At 31.9% G+C, this 18,000-nt stretch overlaps 1 protein-coding gene across 4 annotated transcripts; it reads left to right on the top strand.

The window, feature by feature from the left end:
• The first annotated feature begins 4,276 nt into the window (after nucleotides 1–4,276).
• Nucleotides 4,277–8,246, top strand: VEL1 (vernalization5/VIN3-like protein). 4 transcript variants are annotated; one of them, NM_001203942.1, is made up of 6 exons: nucleotides 4,277–4,499; nucleotides 4,633–4,726; nucleotides 5,643–6,038; nucleotides 6,115–6,744; nucleotides 6,827–7,639; nucleotides 7,717–8,145. In NM_001203942.1, exons 2-6 carry the CDS (start codon nucleotides 4,708–4,710, stop codon nucleotides 7,731–7,733), a joined length of 1,875 nt encoding a protein of 624 aa, NP_001190871.1. In that variant the 5' UTR covers nucleotides 4,277–4,499; nucleotides 4,633–4,707; the 3' UTR covers nucleotides 7,734–8,145. The 4 variants fall into 4 exon arrangements, with proteins under 4 accessions (NP_001190871.1, NP_974639.1, NP_194749.1 ...); NM_202910.4 differs by having other exon boundaries at nucleotides 6,863–8,246; NM_119166.5 differs by having other exon boundaries at nucleotides 6,827–8,246.
• Nucleotides 8,247–18,000: the final 9,754 nt, after the last annotated feature.

Below are 18,000 nucleotides of genomic sequence, written 5' to 3'. Positions count from 1 at the left end.
TATCGTCAATCCTCTTTTTTTTTGTTTGGGACAATTTTCATCAATCATTGTTTGCTATTTTTTTTTTTTACGACAAAAAAAAATATAACTACAAAGTGGTTTATAGATGAGAGAAAAGTGATTAATAAATATCGACAAAAAAAGTGATTAATAAATAGACTTGGTTGGGCTCAAAATGCAAATGAGAGAAAGGCAATAAAAAACCCACGTAGTGAGATTGATGAAGCAATATGGTTTTCAGTGGTTGATAGGGAAACTGTGAATCATATGAATCCAACACTTCCCGCGTGGACAGATCTTAATCACTTGGTTCATCCATTTCCCATCAAACTTTATGTATTAATCAATTGGTGTTGTTTTGTTTGTTGTTATTTTATCAACAAAATAAAGTTTGTAATGCCCAAGAAAAAACATCTTATTAACATAAAATATTTGTACTCTGCAATTGTTTGAAAATGACCGGCCTTTTTGGTCTCATTTTATTTTCAATATATTTGAATTCGATTGTGAATTTGTGTATTGAACTTGACCCTACCGTTTCTTTTTAGACCTTTGAGGTCCTTTGAGTTGAGGCAAATACTTGGAAATTTGAAGAAAAAAAAGTCTCAAGTATCAATATTTTTTTCTTAATGCAGAAAAAATTAAAAATGCCAAAACTCCTTCATAGGTTTGCGAAGATCAGTTTTTTGTTTTGTTTTTTTGCCTTTTTTCATTTTGACAACTATCAGAGTTGACACCAAAAATTACCATATGTCGACTGGTTTAAGTAATAAAAACAAAATTAAAGCATTTCTACTGTAGAAATGAAAAACTGTATACATATGTGAGCAAAAAACAGTATATTAGTATAGACATAATATACAACCAATTACAGTCTATATTAAAAAGATTTATTTTGTTCTTTGATCAATAAAATCTAATTACAAGCTTACAACGACAACAACAACAACAACAACAAAATATAATCTTTTTCTTTCTTTCTAATAACATGCATTATACAGACTTGGGCTGATTGGGCCATCATAATAAAAAAAAAAAAATTATGATACTTTTCTCCACACTATTCTTTTTATCTGTGTTAATAATAGAACTGGGCCAATTGGGCCTTTATTTCTCAAATAAGTAGGCCTTGGTTTCCTAAGTTTCAATCTTTCAATGGTTTGGTTTCCAGACCTTGTTTTGGTGCTGTGACTTCGTCTGCCTAGAAAGTAGAAACAAACACTCTTTTAGTCTTTACAATCAATAAACATGAAGAGTTAGCTTAACTTGATTTTTAATTAACTATTGTTAAAATGGATTAGGAAATAAATGATCTGACTCTTTCCGCATATGGAGAATCTCCTTTGCGACCATCTTTTTGCAACGTTGTGTGTGTATGTGTCATAACATAAGTGGATTTGTTGTCCAAAAGCAATAAGCTAAAGATGACTAAGAATTCACGATAGTTTTGCTATAGAACTCGTGACTTTTAATTCTTAAATATATATTTATTAATAGTATGACATTTTTCGGTTGGTGCGTTTTTTTTTTTTAAATGCCATAAACTGATAAAAGTGCCACAAAGGACATAATTATGTTGATCGGATGGACCATATATGTACCCAATTACAAGTGTAATCAAGCACCTTTTTGTGATGAAGATTCAATTATTATGCTGAAGAATTTGTTGTATAGTTTATACACTCTTCTTCGAACAACCAAACTCTCCGCTTTCAAGTTTCTGCCGACGTAAAATAAATTGTTTAGCGTGTTATGCCAAAACTCAGGCCACTTTTATGAAATATATGACAGAAAACATATATAATAATTAAGTCAGGTGTGCGTATCCACTAGAAACAATTTCACACCTCCCGACTTCGATATGACGAAACCACTAGACTATATTCACTACTTTTTGCAACCTTGTTTAATCTGCAACTAACCACGAAATACAAAATAAAATAAAATGACATGTTTTGACGAGTCTAAAAAGGGCTATGGCATGACCAAATTTGATCTTGATATTTGTTTTTACAAACTTAATTAGCATTCTGAGTTTTTGATCTCATCATCCATAGTCCCTCGAAAAGTAAAATAAATACTATTCACGACCAATGCTTTATTTCTTGAAACTAATGTTATATAGTTTGCTCAAAGACAAAATATTATGAAATATATGTGAATGAGATTTTTTTATCACACTTTTCGTACTTACCCCATGCAATGATTCATGATTTGTTTTTCTTTTTTTGTTGGTAATGCCATCACAATTCACAACCCCTTTAGGGACCACATGAGATGATAACATTAAAATTGTTATAGTTTAATATTCTTTTATATATATGGTATGTTGCCACTTGCCAGTCCACATTATTCAATACTTCCACCATTAAGTCTAACAGTTTTTTTTGCATACATATATAGGATTCTTTGTCAAATACAGCTCGTAACAATGTACCATGCACGACTTCCGCATAAAAAATATTCATTCAATCATCCCACCAATACAGATGATGGTGTTACATATATTCATTTATGTAAAATTTATTATCATCAAAGTAAGACCTATTTCGATCGTATATTTCGCACTACTACATAATGCTTTGGATGTAAAGTAGCCAAAAATGGTTGTTACGACTTACGACTGTGCACACCGAACATAAAAAAATTGATCTAAAATTCTTGGACGCTTTGATTTTGGCTACACCGATTAAACATGTCAATGAAAAGTCAACGGGATTTTTGGCTTACACGTACGTAGGATCAAACAATTTTTTAGACATAACATATTTGTCATTATTTTGAATCTTAAGAGCTGTTAATTTGAAAAATTATAAACCTCACTTTTTCAATATAAACATGTATGTTATCCGTACTAATATTAGCTAGCTTTTACTATGGCATAGCTATAGATGATTGCTAACTAGGTTAGGTGGAGATTCAATAACAACAAATTAAACGATACGAAAGAAGCATGACCATGTACTTTACTTATCTTCATATGCTAGCTGTTGCTAATTATATGTGTTTCATTTATCGTCTTTACTAATCGCTAAGTCTAACGTACCATATATTACATATTTAGATCGTAAGTTTCATGTCCAGTACCTTGATTCATGTGACCATATCTGTATACTAGAAACAGTTCGTCTGACGTAACATATTTTGGCATAATAAAAATTATGGGTACACGATTGTTAACCGATGTAAATACAAATTAATTAAGAGATGTAGAACTTTTAGACAATAAACAAAACATAAACGAGAAATAAACTACAGATACAGTACTTGAAACTCTTGAACTCTTCGTGATAGCTAGAAATAGAAATCTGCGTCTTCACAGTTGACAAGAAACCTAGAAAAACAGATTAGGTGTGCTATTAACGGTCAGATTATTCTTATATAAGTTCGATATGCGTTCTCGAATATTATTAATTTAAGCTAAACTAGACCCAAAACTCCAAAAGAATCCAACATGTTTATCCATATCTACCTAAGACTACTTGTGATCCAAATAATTTTCGAAAAACAATATTTCTGTATTGATAAATAAAGGTCAAATTATCAATTACCACTAATATATGTTTTTAAAAAAAAATTTGCTACAATGTTTTTGCAGGTGTACTGTGTTAGGCACATGTCGTTTTATACCCTTCAAATCCAAGTTTTTCCCGTTTGTGATGATAGCCAATGCTCCCGTAACACACACGTATACAAATTTGCCAATGTCTATCTAACACGTGTTATTACGCAACATGCTTATTCCAAAATAAACAAATTAAGATGAGATAAGTGTCACATAATTATACAATATGAAATAATATCAATTGCATACCTATTTTATATACGTGAGTGACTCGTAGGAAGTAGAAATCCTCTTTGTTTTATTAGGAGCATATATCTTCTCAATTTACTTTCTTTTCTTAACTCTCACGAATCCTCTTTTAATATTTTCTTAACTCTCACGAAAACAATTCCTTTTAAACTTTGAAATTTCCTTAAAATTGAAAAGTTCCTATATATGAAACTGAAACATGATATAATTGACCATCTTATATTTCACTTTCTACTATAAAACAATTCAAACTGTAAAAAGAAGAAGAATTTACTAATCAATCTCAAAAAAGTAAAATAAAATTTAAACACACAGAAAATTACGAACGTTACGAAACCAAAATCACAGAAATAACGTGAACATAAAAAAAGGGTAAAAAATTAAAATAAACTCTTTTTTACCCTTTTTGGGGGCCCACCAGAAAACTGCATCTCTTATAGGCCTCTCTCTCTTCCATAGACCCATCTTCTTTCTCTTTCTCTCTTCCTATCTCACAGCGACAATCTCTATCTCTCTCTATCTCTTCTCCGCTCACAGCGAATCTCTCTCTCTCTCTCTCTCTCTCTCTCTTCTCCGGTGTATTCCGTTCTCCGGGAATTTCTCCGAAGAGGGAGAGAGGAAAAAAAAAACGTCCGATTCAATCTCTTCGTTGCTCGACGAATTTTTCTTAAGCTTTCCTTATTGGGTAACTTTCTTTCCTTTTATACTTTTTTCCCGATCTCTCTCTCTCTCCTCTGTTTTATTATTTCACTCCCAAATAAAAGTTTTTATTTTTTTCCATTGTTTTACCTAATTTTTATGTTTTCTTCACATCGCAGAGATTTGAAGATTCTGAGTGGTTGTTATGATAATGTGGGTTTGATTAGTTCTTCACACACAGCTTCTCTACGCTCATGGATTCTTCTCTCGATGGTATTCACTTTTAGATTTCTGGGTTTCATTGGTTGCTTAAGATTTATCGATATCCGTGTCTCTTTGTTTTTCCCTATAATAATGTTTCAACTTTCAAAAATAAATAAATAGTCTTACTTCTCTTTGTTTTTAGCTTTGATGATGAATGATGAAGCTTTGGATTCTCAAATTTGTGTTTATTTTATTCAATTGTTTTCGAAAGTTGGAGACTTTATATACTTTTTACTAAGTTGCTACTGAGTTTAGATTACTAATCTTTCTATTTTCTATTGCAAGTTTTATGTTTTCTAATTGGTGATTATTCTAAATGGTGGGTCTTTACTTTTTTTTTGGTTGATTGGTTCTAACTTCATATTCTTCTGTGTATGTGTGTGTGTGTGTTTCTTCCACTATCATTGGTTTGATGAATTCTGTTTTTTAATTTAATCGTGCGTCAGAAGACTATATGACTTTTGTTCTGTGTATAGAATAAGATTCCATGATTGATGAATGTGGGTTCTGTTACCTAAAAGAATCATGCTTTCATTCTTTGCTTTGGATCTTTGGTTTCAGAATCATCTTGAAGAGCATTGATCTTTCCTTTGTCATGTTGTTTGGTTCTCTCTGATTCTTTGATGTCTATTGACCCAACCTTATCAACATTGTTGTCCTGTGGTGGTTGTTGAACTATCTTTGTTTTTAGATGAATAAAGTGTTTTAGTTTTCAGTATTCTAAATTAGCTTTGTGTTTGTATTTATTTGAATTTGGAATCATTCTTCTTAGTTTTGGTAAACAAGAAGATCAGACACAAGTTTCTTTGGTACATTCTTTTATTAGTCTTGGATAGTTTTGTGTGTTTCTGGTTAAGACATTGTTGTTCTCCATTGCCTTCACTTTGAGTTCACATAATTTGACTTCCTTTTCTTCTATATGCAGGAGCTGCAGGTGACTCATCGAAATGCAGTGAAATGAGTGTTGATGAGAAGAGACAGCTTGTTTATGAACTGTCGAAGCAATCACATCTAGCTGCTGAGGTCTTGCAGGCATGGAGCCGCCAAGAGATTCTACAGATCTTATGCGCAGAAATGGGAAAAGAAAGGAAGTATACTGGTTTGACCAAAGTCAAGATCATCGAGACCCTTTTGAAAATTGTATCTGAGAAAAACTCTGGAGAGTGTGAAGGGAAGAAGAGAGATTCTGATTGTTTGCCTATTCAGAGAAACACTAAGAGACAAAGGAAGGTTGATAATCCTTCTCGGTATGTGATTCCAGCAACCAACATTGTAACAAGCAACAATGCCTCAGGGAGCTGCAGCTCGGTTAATACTAAAGGTAAACAGTCTTCTTTTTTTGGTTCAAAGTTATCAACCTTTTTGTACATACTAACCCGGAAATAGAATTTGGTCAGGTGAGAGTACTACCATCTACTGCAAAAATTTGGCTTGTCGTGCTGTACTGAGACAGGAAGACTCGTTTTGCAGAAGGTGTTCATGTTGCATCTGTCGTAAGTATGATGATAACAAAGATCCTAGTCTCTGGTTAACATGTAGCTCAGATCCTCCATTTGAGGGTGAGTCTTGCGGATTCTCGTGTCATCTTGAATGTGCTTTCAACACTGAAAAATCCGGTCTTGGAAAAGACAAGCAAAGTGAGGGATGCTGCTTCTATTGTGTCTCTTGCGGTAAAGCAAACAGTTTGCTTGAATGCTGGAAGAAGCAATTGACGATTGCTAAAGAAACCAGAAGGGTAGAAGTGCTTTGTTACCGTCTTTTCTTAGTCCAGAAACTATTGAAGAGCTCAACTAAATACCGAAATCTGTGTGAGGTTGTGGATGAAGCTGTCAAGACTCTTGAAGCTGATGTGGGTCCTCTCACTGGTCTTCCTATGAAAATGGGTAGAGGAATTGTAAACAGACTTCATTCGGGACCCGATGTGCAGAAACTTTGCTCTTCTGCTCTTGAATCTCTTGAAACTATAGCAACTACACCTCCTGATGTTGCTGCATTACCTTCACCTCGCAGCTCCAAGATGCAGCAAGGTCAGAACTTTTGTACCCTTCAATGATTGAGTAATATATTAAGTTTGTTGAATAATGTTGATTCTCTGATTTTGTTTCGTAGATTGTTCTTATGTATTGAGCAATGAGATATCTGCAGATACAGCAACCACAGGATCAACCAAGATCAGGTTCGAGGATGTAAACGCGACTTCACTTACAGTGGTTCTCGCCTCTAATGAAATTCCCTCACCTCCAAACATCGTTCACTACAGTATTTGGCATCGTAAGGTACCAGAAAAAGATTACCCGGAGAAATCGACTTGCACATTGTTTATTCCAAACACAAGATTTGTTGTCTCTGGATTAGCTCCAGCTTCTGAGTACTGCTTCAAAGTTGTGTCCTATAGTGGAACCAGAGAAATGGGCGTTGATGAAATCAATGTTTTGACACGTAGCGCTGAAGAAGGAGCGAATTGCTCTTCGGCAGTGGAAAGAAGCGTAAGCCCTCTCACAAATTGCAGCACATTGTCTTCTAATCCTTCTTCTGTTGAAGCTGAGTCCAACAACGATTACATTGTCCCAAAGAAGCCATCTTCAAAGAACGAAGACAACAATTCTCCTTCAGTCGATGAAAGTGCTGCGAAAAGGATGAAGAGGACAACCGACTCAGACATTGTACAGATTGAGAAGGACGTTGAGCAGATTGTGTTGTTGGATGATGAAGAACAAGAAGCTGTTCTGGATAAGACGGAATCTGAAACTCCAGTCGTGGTTACTACGAAAAGTCTTGTTGGTAATCGAAACAGTTCAGATGCGAGTTTGCCAATTACTCCCTTCAGGTCAGATGAAATCAAGAACCGTCAAGCTAGAATCGAAATATCGATGAAAGACAACTGTAACAACGGTGATCATTCAGCGAATGGAGGAACAGAAAGTGGATTAGAGCATTGTGTGAAGATCATAAGACAACTCGAGTGTTCAGGACATATCGATAAGAATTTCAGACAGAAGTTTCTGACTTGGTATAGCTTGAGAGCAACGTCACAAGAGATTAGAGTTGTGAAGATATTCATTGATACATTTATTGATGATCCCATGGCTTTGGCTGAGCAGCTCATTGATACTTTCGACGACCGTGTTTCGATAAAGCGTTCTGCGGTTGGTGGTAGCGGTGCGTCTGCAGTTGTTCCATCTGGATTCTGTATGAAGTTGTGGCATTAGAGAATGGGAACTTGTGCTCTGTTTTTTTCAAGTCATTTTCAAAACGTTATTCTAATTATTGGGAAATTTGCATTATTGGAACATTTCCATGCAAGAACAGTAGTACTGTTGCTATCGAATAGATCGTCTTTGTCGGATTATTTATTTATTTTTAGTGGATTTGATTCCATTTATAATTTAGTAATTAGTCCTAGACTGAATTATTCTTATTTCGTTGACTATTGGATTATGTTATTTTATCAAGTAGGTTATGAAAATGACCATTTCTTTGTATGAAGCTGTGAGAACAGTGAAGATTTTAAGTTCTTTCGAAATTAAATTTGTTTAAACTTTATATTTTGTAAATAAAGCTATCCAACTTTATTGGAATTCGAAAACTGCAGTAACAAATGCAACAAACTAATACGTCATCGTCATTCATCATCACATAAAGGTTTTTGGTTTGATTATGGGTTCCATTAGTTGATTTAAGCACAAAGAGGTTGCAGAGACACTTTGTTTGTTTTCTCTAATATATACATCACATTTGTTTGTTTGTATACGTACATTCATAACAACAAGCAATGAAAGTATATATATAGTTTTATTGGGGTTCGTATCAAACAGATGTCAAAAAGCAGAACTAGTGTTGTGTTGAATTTTCCAAGCATCATCTCTTTGGCTTCATTGATCTTAGAAGCACGATAGTGACTTTCTCCAGCGTTCGGGTGGTTTGCAACAATCACTCTACATGTCTACTCTCTACTATCCTAAACTAGACGAACCACAGACTAAGTACAAATTATGAGGTTTGATCTCAAGTGTGTTGAACCAAATACCTCTGACATATAGTAACCTGCAATGCAACACTACATCCAGATTTCCAAACCCAACAAACAACATCGGATGTGTGATTTGCAATAACCACTACACTATTAGTTTCTTCCTGCAGTGTATCTGAGGATGTTTCAAGCTTATTCTCAAATTGTTTGGAGACCCTTATGGGCCTAACAGCCCAATAATATCTATGTGCTTTTGGGCAAATGATTGGAGACCCTTATGGGCCTAACATGTTGAGAATTTCTTGTTCACTTGTTTCTATTGACTTAAGAAACTTGGTAGTTGGTACATATATACACTATATACAACAACTTGAATCAACAGTAAGGAAGGAAATAATGATTCCAAGTATCCAACTTGTTGTACCATGAATAGAAGTGTGCACATAATATTTCTTTTTACCAAATCATGGGGTAGAAAAAGAAAAGGCACATGAAAGCGAAAGAAAAAGAAGAAGAAGAAAGCTGGTCCATTGAATGTTGGAAAAAATGGACAAAGGCATGTTACGATTATTCCTCTCTTAGAAACCTTTGAAAATATTTTATGATTTCAGCGAATCTTTAGCAAGAACAACAAGAAAACAAAGAGTAATATATATACTCAACCCATAGTTTTTTTAAAGTTGCAAAAAGTAGGAAACGGACACAAAATGACCATGTCTGATTATATGATCAAAGAATCCAATCTGAAACCATTTTTTGTTATTTCCAGCATGCTCCATATTCCACTAATCTTATATATATATATATAAATATCTTATAGAATTAGTTTGTGTTTCCTTTCCATATTGTTTTGGGGACATTTCCTAATTTTTATTTGAAGCTTCCAACCTATAATGAGCAGAGGTAAATTAAGTGAGAGCCTTTCTTAGGCCAATCAGTTCTGGTTAGTCGAATAACTTAGTTGGTCGATGCAAATGATAAACGAAGATATCTTCATGTGCGTTGAAGAAAATATAGGCATACCAAATTTGTTTTCAAAACTTATGCCAATAACAAAAATAGCATAAAATTAATTAAACTAACGAATTTGTTCATTTCTATCAAATAACTCACTATTTGATAAAATGATGAGTTTCCAAATCACCAGGGGTCATATGACCGTTTCTCAACGCAAAAACGTTAGTCGATGTTTTTGCAAAGAAGCTGCTAGAAGTGAATTGATTTAGTGCGATTATACTTTTTCACTTCGATTTGGCTTGTCTTCACATATAGCTTTTCATTTTTATAGTCATTCTCATGAGCGTTTTAAATTCAACGGAGACAAAAGCAAAAGATAGAAAGAGATAAAGCGAATTACATTTTTTTACATTTAGAGTGAAAAGATGATATGCTTATTCTTAAATTGTAGTGTTATCCATCTCACTAAACATTATCATTAAATACTGATTATTGTTTCCGTGAATGTACGGATTAAGCTTTATGACAGTATAATTTCTTTAATCATCAAAATATGTGTTTTCAAAGAATCTCTACAAAGTTTTATTTTATCTGGTCTAAGATATTTTTTTTTTAATTATTTTTTTTCCAACTAATCCTATATCCTACTCCGATCATTTTCCTTTTTCATGAAGCTTTATATATATTGTACCTTTGAATGATTGATTATTCGTTTTCTTTCATTTTTTGACTATATATGATTGAACTTTAAGTAGATAACTTTTTTTCTTTCCGAAAACGAATGTTATAGACGTACAGTATTTGATACAACGTATATTACCCGCTGAAACTATAAATTTCTATATTTAGTCAATCCAACAATGATATAACTGATAACTAAAAAACAGAACGATTAAAAAAATATATATTTTTTTTGCTATGAACGTTAATATCAGTAAGAAAATGAAGAGTAGAGGTATTACAAAAAAGCACTATCGAAAATAATGTCATTTTGGCAAAAAGAAATAAAAATACTACAATTCGATTTAGGCAAATCTGAGGTCAAAATCACTGAAACCAAAGGAGTATCAACTTTCGAAAACGCTTACAATGGACAACGTATTTGGATCCTAACTATACTACGATGCCTTAACTCCGAATTGCAACTTATAAACTCAAGACTTTTGGGAATCTTTTTTTTTTTGTAGTTTAATATATTTATGCAGATGAAAATACTATATATATATATTAACGTGGATAACACAATAGATGATAAGATTTTGCATACAAATGGCGTCGTAAAAAAATAGTTCAATTAAAATTTGATGGAATGTGTGTAGAGAAAGTGGGGTGAAGATAAGCAGACGCACAAGCATGGCCACCTAATAAATTCAAAAAGAAAACACATGCATGATACCACACTTATCACTAAATATTAAATAACTAAGACCTAACATTCAAATTTAATAACAAAAATTAAATATAACATAATTGAAATTGAAAAAGCTGTATATATAAAAATTATTACAAAAACAAGAATAAAATTAGGTCCAGTGATAGTGCCAAACTGTATTGTAATAGAGTTGTCCCTTTGTGTCTAGAAGCCTTGTGGATATAATTTGTGTATATAAATTGTTAGGTCCTTCGCTGTTTCATTTTTCTTTTCATTTTGCCAAAATATATTTATTTCTTTATCCGTACATACCACATGTACATGTTCACATGTCGATTGGGAAAAAATTTCTTGATAAACCCTTTTAATATGTCGTTTTCAATTATGAAAATATGTCTATTTTTATTTATTGAAATATAAATTCTTTGAAATCATTTTGTTTCTATATATATATATATATATATATATATATATATATATATATATATATATATATATATTACCACTTCTATAGTCAAGCTAGTTCGATATATATATATATATATATATTGGATTTGGCGGAAGACACTCAGATTAACTAACCTCGTTAAAATATAATGCAAGAGACTATATGATCTATGCGAATATTTCTAAATTTGAGAACGAAACTTAAAGCATAAGAAAATATACAGTGTTGAAACTGTATCATGGAACACCCAACCTCATCATGTAATATATTTTCTGGTTCATAATTTTTCTATAAACAAAATAACATTATCTAATATTGTATTCTGCAAAATGATGATGCATACAAATAAAGTTATAGATTTGGTTAATCAACAAGGGTCATACACTCACACTATTTATTTTAATGAGTTCTAGAAGAACTTCATATTGCAGTGCATCTTTGGGCCTTTTTAGATTGGGGTTTTAACTTTTTAGGCGTGTTCCATGTCGAGTTTTACTTTAAGGTTTATTTACTTTGATTTGGTTTTGTTCTGTTGAACAAAATTCCGTATACCAATTTAAATAACAAAATTCGATTCTAGTTCATATTATTAATTAGTTTGGTTTCAAACTCTAATTTTTCAAGTATTTGTGACATGAAATGCAACTTGCTGCGGGAGACACGGCACGAGGAAACTCGTTATCCTTGTGACGGTGTATTATTTTACAATGCAATTATTAAAGATCCCATTAAGATGATACAACTTTGAAAGCTATTGAATTATTTTTAGTTACTACTATTAATTTAATCAACCAGTGATCGTTAGTTTAGAAAGATAAGTACGGACAATTATATTTCTTAAGAAATTGATTTGGAATCATTATCAAATGATAAAAGCCAGAACCATATAAGTAACTTCCACAAGTTGGTCTCTCTGTAAGGAGATAAAATTTAATGAACTATTTGTCCATATGCACATGGTTACAGACATTTACGTGTAAAGATATGTATATGTGCATCAGTGCATATGTATGTGGATCCACATGAATTTAATCTATTTGTGTGGACCAAAAGACAAAACGGTCCAATGTTACCAACCCTCCTGGTTAAAATTCCAAATGATATTAGTATTTTCTTTAGGAGTCTTAGTACGATTCGTACAAAAGTTAATTTCGTCTCAACTAATATTATGTGTAATATTACAAAGTGAAGAGGTTAGGTAGCGCAGGTTCTTGTAATGGAAGGAAAAAGTTACGATATCTCGGTACGGTTTTATTTTAAAGTTTTACAAATTTTCCTACTTTATTCACTTTGGTCGCATTTAGCTGTGAGTTCAACATCCTAGTCTCTTTGGTTGACCGTCCACTTGCTCGTGGGGTGTTGACTTGTTGGGATTTACTTTCACGCAGTTGTGTATAACTTTGAGTATCATTTTATGGTGAAAAAGTCTTCTTTGGTTGACCAAGAAAACTAGTCGATCACGTATTCACGAAAAATTACATGTAATGTTCACGAGAAATATTCACTATTTCACCTAATTATTTTCTTACCGCCTTTGTCTGTTAATTCGTTCCACACACGTTTATAATTCTTGTATCACAGTGGTCGAAAACTCCAACAAAAAACCAGTTGTTTAACATTACGTTTCTTTTTGGTCATTCAATCTATATAATAACATAACAACGATATTAGTTTGTCCCAAAAAAAAAAAAAAAAACCATTAGACTATATGATGGAAATCGAATAATCTCTTTACCGAACGGTTGAGGTTCACCGCTTATCAGTTGAACTAAACTGCTTTTCTTATATATATTTTTTTTCTTTTCAACTTAACACCAAATTCTGTGTCTGTAGACAATATGTCTGTTAAAATCTTCTTAAACTTTTATATGCTTTTTATATGTTCAACTTTTCGTTAGAATAGTTGTAATAGAAAAATCCCTTTTGTAGCCGTTAAACTTGGACTCTCACCAGTTTGTTTGTTACTGTGTAATATTCATGCGTTGTAAAATGAATCAAATAGACAACATTCATATTTATTAGCATGCTGTTGATTATGATTAAAAATATAGATAGATTAGGTTATAAACTAAAGGTAGATATGTGAATATGTCATCAAATTAATGGAATCCTATTCAACGATTTATAAATATTAGAAAAAGAGTCAACATAAAAATTATTGGCGTAGATATACGTGTATAAATACGACATACACACACATAGAAAAAGAAGAAAACAAAGGTTGTATGACATATGCCGCGGTCTTTTCCATAAAGCCAAAATATGGGACAAAAGGGTTAAGATTTTTCTAGTAGTTTCTGTCTAATTATGTCTTTCATCACCACAACGAGCCATCTTCTCTAGACATGGCTTCGTTTTCCTAAGAGGATCAACTTCTGTAACTAAAAGGTTATGAACTATATGTATGTTCACTCGAACTAGAGATCAAAACATTTTAATATTTTATACGGAATGGGGTTGGGTTAGATTTTTACCTTTTACCATTCCATTTTTACATTACTATTTGCATGTGAACCATCAAAATCCATAAACTAGCGTAAAGTCAACTTAAGTTCATGTCGATATAATTTCATTTCTCCCCATATTTACAAAAGTCAAAATGCTAATTTTGTGGTCAAACCATTAATGATTTTTAACCTCATTATCGTAAAAAATAATTGAAGATCTCATTATTGAGGATGTTTTGTTATATTCAGAACATGGTCGGTGATGCTAGACTTGCTACTAGTAGTTGGTTAAAAAAAATAAAGATACTTCACATACCATTACTAAGAAAAAAACCAGTTCACTTAGTTGATTAGTCATTAATATATAATCTTAGGTGGTGAAATTAGAATATTCGGTTTTAGATATAAAACAATTGGTGATAAAATCTTATATTTTTTTCTTCAGTGAAATCATTTATTTCCACCGATCGAGCGAGCAACAAAGAGCTAAGACCAAAAAGGTTGGTTCAAGTGGATGGATTCACACATTACAAGATTCAATGGATTTAGGATTTTATCTGAAACAGAGAAGCAGTAGCAGTAGCAATTATTTTGTGTAAGTAGACAAGTACACGTGGCTACGAATGATTGGAAGTAATTTTATGTAAAAGTGACAGATCCTTAAATAAAAAACCATTCAGATTCTCTTTTTCTTCGTAACAGGTAACGGCCCCGTTAGATTAGGTGAAGTCTCCTTGCCACCACCACTTCTTCTTCTCATTAACACTCATCACGGCATCCAATGCCCAAATACACGCCGGTTATTACAAATAATAGTCTCACGGCGTTAGAATCTCTAACTGTAAATAAGTTCATAATAGAGGACCCATGACTACAACAAATAAAGCCCTAACTAAAAAAAATAGTAATTGTCAGAAGGGCTAAATAATTTTCTATACTGATAGGACCGTTGAAAAAAGAGTTTTCCACCTTTTGGTATCAATTGGTTAAAGCTGATTTCGTAATCGAAAATGGACACATGCGCCTGCTAATTTTGACAATAAGAGATCTTTCCCATAAAAAGGTTACGTATTTAGGAATTAACGAAAAATAGACATGCATTATAGCAAATTAAGATGGAATGTATACTTTTCAGAGGAGGACGATAGAGTCCAACGTTTTTGCTTCATAAAAATGCTACATCCAAACTAACCCTATAGTTTTTTTTTTTTTTTTATCGAGTTGCTTGTTTTTCGTTTGTATTGCGATTATAAACATTGTATGCGTTCTTTTATTTCACTCGAAAACCGTTTATAAAATAAGACTATAGGATTATGATCACAAAAACTTTACTGGCCTTGTGATCGGAAACAAATATCAAATATTTAATTTGTTGCATGTAACGGCTAAAAATGTTAGGTTCAAGTTCAACACTCCATAAGTTCTCCGATAAAAAAAATGATCTATTTAGTTGTTTTATGCCATATAATACTAATAATTTATAGGAAAATGTATTTTAATTCAGTGACTTTAAATTTAAGGAATGTCTTTATGAGTAAATGTTCATGTCACTTGACCAATGTGGTTTCAAAGAAATTGCAATTTGAAAAATCTTCATAAACAAATGTATAACTGTTTTGGAATTTCTTGATCCAAGTGATTGGCTTTATTGAAAAAATTTACATTCATTTTTTTTCTTTTTCTGAACAGATATATTAGAAATAAAAAGACTAAAATATGAAGGGGACAAGTAACTAACCTTTTTGATTATCTCCAGTTACAAGACGGCATGTGAGGCCGTACATGGTGCAGGATTTTCTGGGTACGTCTAAATATGTTTACTTTTTGAACAAATTTAAAGTAAACAGATATATCTGGATTTGTTGGACTGTTTATAGATATTTTAGAATATTATCTTTTCAAAACTTCCTGTAAATTTTCTTTACAACATTACAAGCGTTCAAGTACATATATTCGATTCATTTTCAAATTAGTTGAATTGCAAAACTACATTAAATTCAAATACTGATTGGATCATTGCCAGTTTACGATATATCAGATCGATGTCAAGTCAATGATGTAACCGATATACATGTGTGTTCTTATTTATGACCGTACGTACTAATAAGATTCTTAAGTCGAATTAATACGTTAAAACTTGTGTGCTATATATTTCCTTTTTATAGAAGACTAATTTTATGAAATAGCAACGCATATATTACATCACGCTATAAAACAGTTTTAACATCGCCTTCACGATAATGATATCCCTAGGATTTTACGAGTTTTATATTTTAGTTAATGAAAATGTCAAATGCAGATTCCATAGATGTATTGCTAATAATCTGTATTTCTAATTAATAATACTAGAAATCCCGTGGATAATATAAAATAAATGGTATAATAGAATGTATGAATGTAATTCATAGATTTATAAATCACGAAACGGCAACATTTACCATACAAATTTACAGTGATGAAGTTCTAAAATACATTGGTTATGTTCGAGGACTAACTAATAAGAGCAATGATCTCTAATCGACAAGCGTGATTGCAAGCTCATAGTCCACGCTATCTTCTAGTAATCATTTAAATCAAATAATTTCACAGTAATTACATTAGTTTTCTCTTTTCTGAAATTATCACCACCCTAGAATATGGGTTCCATGATTATATATGTGACGTTAATCATAAAGATTATCTAGCGAAGTTCTGGAGTTAGACAAATAATCGGCTATACACGTTGTTACATAATAGAGTTTCATATTTAATATTATATTATATATATATATATATGTATATATATATAAAATATCTAATCTATAATGAAGTCAAGCTCTAGCATATATATACAAAATAATTAAATTGATTTTAGTTTCAATGCAGGTTGTAAATAGTCGAAGACAAAATGAATAGAAGAATATACCAAGTCAAAATGAAGACTTCTAACATAAATGAAAGGGCAACTTTTGAAAAAGATGAATGGTTGCAAATTTGTACTAATGAGGTCAACAAAATGGTTTTTCATTTTTCAGTCATATATGTACCTATGCGACTGTAAACTCCTTGATTATTTTAGGACTATGCTAGTAGTTATATGATATATGGCTATTCAGATGTTCTTTTCTATATGTATAGTGTGCATTAAGGACAAATTTTGCCTCTTTCCTTCATATATATGACATGATAAGTTTTTAAATGTGTTTGTAAGAGTCATTTAAGTCAACTAGATGATAATATATTATATCTTATATTTTAAATAATTTAGTTAAGGTTCATTTGAGCTGCAAAATTAAATACATAGTGAACTTATTTTACTAGATTACCAAAATTATATTGGTAAAGAAATATTGTGGCAAACTGTAAATAAGTGATGTCTTTTTGTATTTTATTCAAATAAATAGTATGATATATATGTAAAGTATGTTACTGTATACAATAATCTAAAACTTGTTACCCCATGATAAAAAAATGTGATAAATAAAATCATTTTGTTTACAATTTTTCTATCCATCATTTGTGAAAAGAAAAGAAAAGACAAGAAATGATTTTCGTATCTTGTACATATTCTCTTTACCTAATTTACGAGACGTTTGTTTAGACTTGAACACTTATTAATTAGGACATGAATCCTAAGAAGTTAAAACGTAGAGGAGTTGGAAATGACGAACTTTGTATTATTGGGGGACCCATCACAATCAAAAGTCAATTTCTCAGTATATCTTCAGAGGGAACAAATTTAATTAACACTATGGTTTTTATTCAATTATTAACATGTGACATCGTTCCCATTGCTGACCTTGCCATGAGGCACACCTTGGAAGGGCCAATATTTTCATTATCAACGTTAGGGCCACAAATAACTATATATATTAAAATTACTATTCTACAAATTACTACTATATAAATTAGTCCGTCGTAACTAATTACGATCCACACCAACTGATATAATGTAAAAATAGTAAGAAAAAGTAGTTTTCTTACCTGCTTAATCAAGGTATGTAGTTTTTGTTATAAGCATCTCTGTCAAAATTTCAGAGATTTAAAGTGTTTTGGCTTGGAGAAGTATTTGTATGGTTGAGAAAGAAAAAATGGAAACAAAACCGAAGT

The sequence above is a fragment of the Arabidopsis thaliana genome, chromosome 4 (assembly GCF_000001735.4).
Source record: "Arabidopsis thaliana chromosome 4, partial sequence".
Classification (NCBI taxonomy): Eukaryota; Viridiplantae; Streptophyta; class Magnoliopsida; order Brassicales; family Brassicaceae; genus Arabidopsis; species Arabidopsis thaliana.
Note: the sequence above shows the minus strand (reverse complement) of the source record. Positions and strands in the feature narration are given on the sequence as shown.

What these genes read in the sequence shown, in the direction of transcription:
- VEL1 (NM_119166.5), top strand. An exon ending in CAGCTCGGTTAATACTAAAG is followed by an intron (nt 6,039 to 6,114) that starts GTAAACAGTCTT and finishes GAATTTGGTCAG; the next exon opens with GTGAGAGTACTACCATCTAC. An exon ending in CAGCTCCAAGATGCAGCAAG is followed by an intron (nt 6,745 to 6,826) that starts GTCAGAACTTTT and finishes TTTGTTTCGTAG; the next exon opens with ATTGTTCTTATGTATTGAGC.